This window comes from Tupaia chinensis, unplaced genomic scaffold (genome assembly GCF_000334495.1).
Source record: "Tupaia chinensis unplaced genomic scaffold, TupChi_1.0 Scaffold000212_1, whole genome shotgun sequence".
NCBI lineage: Eukaryota > Metazoa > Chordata > Mammalia > Scandentia > Tupaiidae > Tupaia > Tupaia belangeri.
The window spans coordinates 3,126,731-3,135,772 of NW_006159687.1; the positions used below are offsets into that span (position 1 = coordinate 3,126,731).

The window sequence follows — 9,042 nt, forward strand, 5'->3', positions numbered from 1 at the left end:
CACAGTACAAAAGACTCTCTCTCTCTCTCTCTCTGTCTCTCTACATATATATATATTTTTTTTTAAGAGAGATTTTTGCTATAAGGCACGTGTGCTCACCAGAGAGAGACAGAGAGAAACAGAGATAGAAAGTGACAAATCACCCCCAGGGGGATGGCCACACTGCAATCTCTTCTCCTCTGGTCTCTTCTCAGGACTTGGGGCACACCTGCACACGCGCCCGGCATGAGTTTTAAGCTGCCGGGTCTAGGACTTGTACAGTGGTTGACTACGTGGAAGTCCAGCAACATAACTGTTACACCATCTGCTGGTCCCCTCATAAATATTGAGAGCTAAGTGTTTTTATTTATTTATATTTACTAAGTTATTTAATTTGCTACAGGGTGCATGAGTTCACTGGAGAGAGAGACAGAGAACGTGAGAAAGGACCCTCAAGAGTGGATGGCCACACCGCAATCCTTTTCCCCATTCTCCTCTCAGGACACTGGGTGCGCGCGCACACACACATGCCAGACATGTTTTTCAAGCCAACAGGTCCGGAATCCAAACTATCCAGTCGCCCATGTGGGATCCAGCTGCCTTAACCACCATGCTACTGGCTGGCTGAGGGATCTATATTTGAATTAAATGACTACTGCTACTAGGCTACAATACCAGGGAGTAAAGAATTTCAGAGTGGTAAGAGAAGGGGGTTTGCTTATTTCTTCTTGTTAAACTAAACAGTTTTGGCCTAAAATGCCAGCTGTACTCCCACACTGGGTTCCTGTGGAGGAACGGAAATCGTACATGTTAGGCTATGGGTTACGGCCAGTCACAGCAGCTAGGCTGCAGTCAACCAGGCTCCCGCCTCCTGAACTGTATTGATGCAGACTGACTTCGAAATCGCTTCCCGACCTCATTCCCTCACTTCCGTTTCTGTGCCTCCCATTCCTGTGCTGCACACGGTGTTCTCCTCCCCCTGCAGGACCGAGGCTAACCTGTGCTGCACACGTGCTCTCCTCTCCCTGCAGGACCGAGGCTAACCTGTGCCTGCACACGCGCTCTCCTCCCCCTGCAGGACCGAGGCTAACCTGTGTCTGCACACGGTGCTCTCCTCTCCCTGCAGGACCAAGGCTAACCTGTGCCTGCACACGCGCTCTCCTCTCCCTGCAGGACCACAAGGCTCGCAGGAGTTGCCTGGAAGTTGGTCTGCACACTCCCCGATTTGAATCGTGTTAACATTCTCTCTAAACCCCACTCTGTCAGATTGCCTAATTTTTTTTCTTTGCACAGCCCGCATATAGAAGTGGCTTAGAATGAGACCCACACTATCCCAGTGCCGGACAGAGCATACTCATTTATCTCCAGGTCACTGTCTGCCAATGTCATCTCTCCCGTAAAAAAGCTCTCATGGTTGTGCGTCCTTCAATGAAAGAGGAACCCCTCAGACGTAAGCCTAATCACTTCTACTCTGCTCAGAGCGTTCACAATTCATGTCTGTAGCGCGCTAGCCCACGGGAGAGGAAAATCAGTAACTGAAGGACAAGATTTCTAAGAGAACACAACGGCGAAGGGGAGCGGGGAGCAAAGCAGGAGTAAGCAGGCATGGATGGTCCCGTAAAAAAGCCACTCTCGCCCAACCATGTGTTATAATTATAACCAAGAGAATGCAGAAGAAGACAAGAAAAGCTCACCCATCTCTATTTCAAAATACTTATATCCAGAGGACATTTCGAAATTGAAGGGGTGAGCTTTAGATGCTGGGAAATTCACACGAATAGAAAACCCACATCCTAGTGACAGCAAACAACAAAGAGCCACATACATACCGATGAAATGCCGGTGGTCACACTTTACTGTCGGTTTGGTTTTCTTTCATTTAAATCAAAGTACAATAGTACAATTTTCCTTCTTTTTTGCACATGCACTCACCAGGGACAGCGAGAGAGAGAGAGAGAGAGAAATTACCCCCTGAGGGGGGTGGCCTTGCCACAGTCCCTTCTCCTCCCTCTCCTCTCGGAACCGTAGGCATGTGGGCACACAGACCCGGCATGATTTCCCAGCTGGAAGGCCCGGGACTCAAATGGCGGAGCCAGCCGTGTAGGACCCAGTGCCTTATCCTCTATGCCACCTGCTAGCCCTCAATTTTACTGTTTTACACAAAATGGTAAAACATTTATGCAAGGAAAGTGAAGCAGATCTACATCTTAGGCCTCCCTGTTTCTTATTTTTTAAATATAGTCAGTCTATTTTTTTTTTTTTTTTTTGATTGCCAGAGAGGGCATGCCCTTACCAATGAGAGACAGAGACAGAGAAAGAGGGAAAAAGCAACCCTAATGGGGAGTGGTCATGAAGTAATCCCTTCTCCATTTCTCCTTCCTGTTGGGGTCTGGGAATGCTCATAGGCCCAGTGTGTTGTTTAGGACATCGGGGCCAGGATTTGAACCATGAGCGACCATGTGGGATCCAGTTCCCTTAACCACTAGGCTATGGAGCTGGCCTATGTTTTGTTTTTCTCTGAATTACAGTCTACAATATATTACATTAACCCATTCGTAGGTTGATGAATTTAGTACATTTATACAACTATGCAACTATCACTACAATTTACTTTTTAAAAATTTTACTTATTTTTATTATGTTTACTATTATTATTATTTTAAGTTTGCTATAGGGTTCATATGCTCACCATAGAGAGAGAGAGGAAGTGAGAAAGCAAGCCACTACGTCTGGGGCTCCAGCCACGGTTGGCCATGTGGGAGTCCAGCACCCTAACCACCACACTTCCTGCTGGCTCCAACGGCAATTTACTTATTTTTTAATTTATTTTTTGAGAGGTTTTTGCTATAGGGAACGTGCATTTTGCCAGAAAGACAGAGAGACAGAAAGTGAGAAATCACCCTCCAGGGGGGATGGCCACGCCGCAATCCCTTCTCCTCCATTCTCCTCTCGGGATCTTGGGCACGCACGCATGCACACGCACCCGGCGTGAGTTTTAAGCCACCGGGTCCGGGACGCGAACCGCAGTCGACTACGTGGGAGCCCAGTGCCGTAGCCATTATGCTAACTGCTGGTCCCTACAATTTATTTTTAAAACATGCCCATCATCTAAAAACGTTCCCATGTATCCGTATGTAGTCAATCTCTGTTCCCAGAACCAAGCGACCACTGACCTGCTTTCTAAACTGTCTCTGCAGTTTCACCTTCTATAAAATTTCACATAAATGAAACCACAGAGCATACAGTCTACATGGCTGGCTTTTTTAACACACTATCATTTTCTGACGTTCGTTCATCTTCTTGCATTTGTCAGTGGTGCATTTCTTTTTTTTGTGCGTGCCCAAGATCCCGAGAGGAGAATGGAGGAGAAGGGATTGCGGCGTGGCCATCCCCCCTGGGGGGTGATTTCTCGCTTTCTGTCTCTGTGTCTCTCTGTCTGTCTGGCGAGCGCACGCGCCCTAGAGCGAAAAAAAAAAAACTTCTCCAAAAAAAAAATTTCATATAAATGAAACCACAGAGCATACAGTCTACACGGCTGGCTTTTTAAACACACTATCATTTTCTGACGTTCGTTCATCTTCTTGCATTTGTCAGTGGTGCATTTCTTTTCTTTGGAGAGGATTTTGCTATATGGCGCATGCGCTCGCCAGACAGAGAGAGAGAGACACACAGAGAAACCACCCCCCAGGGGGGATGGCCATGCCGCAATCCTTTCTCCTCCACTCTCCTCTCGGGATCTTGGGCATGCACGCACACGCGCCCGGCGTGAGTTTAAGCCACCGGGTCCGGGACGCGAACTGTGGTCAACTACATGGGAGTCCAGCGACATAGCCATTACGCTAACTGCTGGTCCCAGTGCATTTCTTTTTATCATATGAATTCCACTGTGGGGACACACCACCTTTTGTTTATCCGCTCATTTGGAAAAAATAGTTTGGACTTTATGAATAATGTTATAAACGTTCACATCCAAGCCTGTAGGAGTATATTTTTCATTTCTTTTGGGTAAACACCCAGGCACGTGATGGTTGGGCCATACATGGTAAGTATATGTCGAACTTTTTAGGAATTGGCAAAACTGATTTTTAAAGTGGCTGTGTGGCTCACATTCCACCAGTGTTGTGTGAAGGTTCCGGGCTTCTTCATATCCCTGCAACATTTATAGTGTCAGTCTTTGATGTTCGCTTTTCCAGCGGGTGAGTGATGGCGTGGCACTTGTTAAGCGTCACGGCTGAACTATGACTTCTGTCATAAGCCTTATCCAAGCCAATGACCTTCAGCACGTTCAGAGTTGGGCAAGCATCAGCATAATCTAAGATGCTGAGTAAGACCCAGTAATGTAGGTTTTCATCACCCCAAACGAAACCGCCATGCCTATTACAAACCATTCCCCATAACCCCAGTCACGGACCACTACCAATCTACTTTCTGTCTCTATAAATCCGCTTATGTGGACATTTCAAATAAATAGAACACTCCAATACATGCAGTGTGTTTCTTTGTTTTTTGTGGCTGGCATCTTTTGCGGAACCTGATGTTTTCACAGTTCATTCTTTTTTTCAGCATGTATTTATTTTTTAACATTATTCCTTGTCAAATAGTGTCCCATTGTATGGATATAGAAACTCTTATTTATCATTCATTGGTTGATGAATATTTGGGTTGCTCCTCTGTTAGAAATAATGCTGCTGCGAACATGCACGCCTGTCTACGGGTGGGTGTGTTCAAGCCTTCTGTGGATGACCCGAGAAGGTTGCTGTTCTCATGGCATCTGTTCAACCTGACGAGCTGCAAAGCCGCTCCCCAAAGTGGCTGCAGTTCACACCCTGAGTGATGCACGAGGGTCCCACTTCTCCACACCCTCACCAACACTTGGTCGTCTGCGTTGTTAGAGGAGCAGTGGGTGAGCACGGGACAGCATCTCGCTTGGTTCTAACTTGTATTCCCCTAACAGCTGACGATGTTGAGCACCTCTGAACAGGTTTGCCAACCATTCGCCTACCTGATTTGGTGCAGCGTCTGTTCAAATACGTGCCCATTAAAAAGAAATCATGACGTCTTATTATGGAGGTCCAGGTGTTCTTCACATATTCTGAATACGAGACTTTTATTGAGCATGTCTTGCTCACATTTTGTTTCAGTTGAGGCTTAGCTCTTTTATGTACTTAATGGTTTCTTTTCTTTTTTTTTATATTTTTTATCTTATTTATTCATTTATTTATTTTTTATTTTGAGCAGAGAGAGAGAGAAAGTGAGAAAGGAAGTCACCGGTCCAGGACTTGAACCATGGTTGGCCATGTGGGAATGTCCAGTGCCTTAACCACCACGCCACCTGCTGGTCCCCATTAATGGTTTCTTTTGAAGAGCAAGTTTTAAATTTTGATACAGTCCCTTTAATTGGTTTGTTCTTTCACATATCATGCTTATCCTTTCCGATCTAGGAAACCTTGGCCTAAAGCAAGTTCTCCAAGATTTTCTCCTATATTTTTCCTAGAAGTTTTGTTCTTACATTTAGGTTTACAACACATTCATCTCCTTGTGTTCGGAGTCTAGGGTCCAGACTTTAGACTCGAAGAATGAACACAGGAGTGCACTTGAGAAGGAGAGACGGGTCTTCCTGACAGGATCTTGCTACACTGCCACCCTGCGCCACCCTGCGCCAACCTTCCAGTCCGTTGGGACCACCGTGCACACCACCACGCCTGGCCTGTTCGGGTCGGGCTGGGAACTGAACCTGGGCCAGCACTGAACATGGCACCAGACACTGCTCAGCGGTGTGCTCGCACCTGTGCCTCTAAGAGCTGGGCCATCTTTAACATTTTTTTAAGTTAGAGGGCGTATGCACTAGACAGAGAGGGGGAAAGGAAAGAGCACTCTTGCGGAATGGCCGCACCACAATCCTTTCTCTTCCGTATTTCCCTCCCTGCAGGATTTTGGGCATGCACATACTTGCGCCTGGCGGGCTTCTTTTTTTGGGGGGGGAGGGAGAGAGGGTTTTTCTTTTGCCATAGGGCGCGTGCACTCACCAGAAAGACAGAGACAGAGAGATAGAAAGCGAGAAATCACCCCCCAGGGGGGATGGCCACGCCGCAATCCCTTCTCCTCCATTCTCCTCTTGGGATCTTGGGCACGCACGCACACATGCCCAGCATAAGTTTTAAGCCACCAGTCCGGGACGTGAACGGCGGTCGACTACAAGGGACTCCAGTGACATAGCCATTACACTAACTGGTGGTCCCCGCCTGGCGTGCTTCTTAAGCCATTGGGTCTGGGACGTAAACCACATGGTCAACCATGTGGGATCCGGCCGCCTTAACCACCAAGCCATGGAATTGGCCCATTTCCAATGTTTTTTACATTTAACTTTTCCAGTTCATTTGAACCAGCTTCCAGAAAAGATCCTGGCTAGGCCCCGAGTTTATTTTGAAGGATGCATAAGAGATGTAATAAGATCGAGGTTCTGAGCCCGGGATACTGGGAAATTGGTGGAGGGGCCCTGCAGTAAGACTGGGTAATCAAGAAGGAAAAACGATTTCTCTCCTGATTTTATTTGACTTCATAATTTAGAGCACATTCTGTCATTTGACATTGCATACATCGGTGGTTGTTTTTAGGTTTTTGCCATAGGCCATGTGTACTTGACAGAAAGAGAGAGAGAGAGGCACCACCCCCAGGAGGGATGATCACACAAGCCTCCTCCATTCTATGCCTGGGACTTTGGGCATGCATGCACCCAGGCCTGCTATGAGTCTGAAGCCACTGGGTCTAGAACTCTAACCACAGTCGCCATATGGGAGTCTAGCACCTGAACCACTGTGCCACCTGCTGGCTCCATCCTGTCATCTGGTTTAAGGGTAGAAGAGCTGAATTCTCTCTTAATTTTCATTTAGAATCTAGATCTCCCCTCTGGAACCACTGTGCCACCTGCTGGCTCCATCCTGTCATCTGGTTTAAGGGTAGAAGAGCTGAATTCTCTCTTTTTATTTAGAATCTAGATTTCCCCTCTGAGTTTCCCAAAAGAGCTAAAGTGCACAGAATGTGGTAAGAAGGTCCGGAGGCTGAGGAATGAGAAGGGATGGGACTAGTTTACATGGACAACCTAAGGTTTGCATGTGACCCTTGACAATGGCTAGAGATAAAGAGCGAGTTCCTCTGGATAACAGGTAATCTGCACTGAGAGTCTCCCACCTGTGCAGCGGCAGTCTTGGCCACCTGGATGATTTTCTCCATACAAAGGTAGCTCTGCTGGGAGGGGGCGGGGCCGATGGCATAGGCTTCGTCGGCCTGTTTAAGAAAGAACACGTGCTGAAAGGACCACATGGCTAGTACCCACCTGTGCACTACAGGGAACATTCGAGGTCAAAGGGAGCAAAATCAGTTTGCTACAGTCATGGCGCACCATGAGGAAGAGCATGCGGGCTGCCGTGAGGTGGTGACAGCCCAGGGAAAGCTGGTCACCACGCTGCGGGCGTAGTGGAGACTAGTAGCTGCACATGTCCACGACTGGGCTCCACCTAGGAGACGTATGAGGTAATAACCAGCAATGGCCACGGACCTTAAGGGTGTCAGGAACCTGAAGGGACTTGTCTAAGATCACTGGGGAGTGCATGTGAGGTGCTAGAACTTGGTCCTCGTCCTGGCACATCAGGGCATGAGCTGTGGAAGCTGTGGTCTGTGGGTTGGCCACGGTTTGCAGTGTTTTACCCAGTCCTTCGTGAGGTAAGAACTCCTGCCTGCTAACCAGCTCTGCCATAAGCCACTGCTTAGGTCAACTGGTGCGATATTTGGAAATGTCCCTGAGAGGAGTTCTTAGCAGGCAGCTTGAACTCACCTACCTCAGCCTGTCACCACGAGCAAATATCGACTGTCTCCATAAAGAACTCCAACACTGCCCACCAAAGGGATAAATGCTATCACTGACAGACTGGCTGCCGGCTCTAGCGACATACCATGTCCACGTGCATGGCCTTCCTGTCCGCGTCGCTGTACACCGCCACCGACTGCACCCCCATCCTCCTGGCCGTCCGCATCACCCTGCAGGCAATCTCGCCTCGGTTTGCGATGAGGACCTTGGTGATGTTCTTTCCTGTTTTAAAACACCATGAAAATCATAGACGAATGTCACCGGGGAGCAAGAAATGGGAATGTCCCGATAACCGGCTGGTAGGGACTCGTTTTTGTACAATCAGCATAACAGAGCCTAAAACTGCCGGTTCAACTGATATTAGACAGCGTTTCTTTCCTTGTCACTGAAGTTCAAAATGTCCTGACTAATATAAACTCTTAAATTACTCAGCTTTGTTAAATTACAAAGCAATCTAAAATAAAATTAAAGGTGCTCTGTTATGCAAAATTAAATTATTGTAGCTTAAAAATCATCATAGTTAATAATAATTAGTCTTTAGAGAGTATTTTCTACATCTCAAGCCATGTGCTAATGACTTGGTCTAGACTTCAATTCTCGCAATAATCCTAATGAAGGATACCACTGATATTACTGTTGTCTCAATTTGGGCACACGATGCTAATGCACCCCGTGTGTATTTCAGGCTACTGGACCCATCCTTCAAGCTGTGCCAGCGATGTGAGATCCAGCTCCCTTAGCTGCTCAGCTACAGGGTAGGTCTCATTATCTCATTTAAAAAAATAAATTCTTTTTTTTTTTTTGGAGAGGTTTTTGCTATAGGGCGCGTGCGCTCGCCAGACAGACAGAGAGAGACATAGAGACAGAAAGCGAGAAGTCACCCCCCCAGGGGGATGGCCACGCCGCAATCCCTTCTCCATTCTCCTCTCGGGATCTTGGGCACGCACGCATGCACACGCACCCGGCGTGAGTTTTAAGCCACCGGGTCAGGTAACCCTACCAGGCCTGCAGTGCACTTCAAAATGGCATTTTGAGAACCAGCAGTTAGCGAAATGGCTATGTCGCTGGACTCCCACATAGTCAACCACGGTTCGCGTCCCGGACCCAGTGGCTTAAAGCTCACGCTGGGAGCGTGTGCATGCGTGCCCAAGATCCCGAGAGGAGAATGGAGGAGAGGGGATTGCGGCGTGACCATCCCC

The 9,042-nt window shown here is 47.7% G+C and overlaps 1 protein-coding gene across 2 annotated transcripts in view; it reads right to left on the reverse strand.

Annotated features, from left to right (window-relative positions):
• Positions 1 to 9,042, reverse strand: part of MCCC1 (methylcrotonyl-CoA carboxylase subunit 1) — a 69,449-nt gene that overhangs the window by 56,175 nt on the left and 4,232 nt on the right. For both annotated transcript variants that reach the window (XM_014587424.2, XM_027771419.1), the window contains exons 2-3: positions 7,929 to 8,065; positions 7,168 to 7,263 (exon numbers count right to left, since the gene is read on the reverse strand). In XM_014587424.2, coding sequence (XP_014442910.2) covers positions 7,168 to 7,263; positions 7,929 to 8,009 — 177 coding nt within the window. In that variant the 5' untranslated portion in view covers positions 8,010 to 8,065. The remainder of the gene's footprint in view (positions 1 to 7,167; positions 7,264 to 7,928; positions 8,066 to 9,042) is intronic.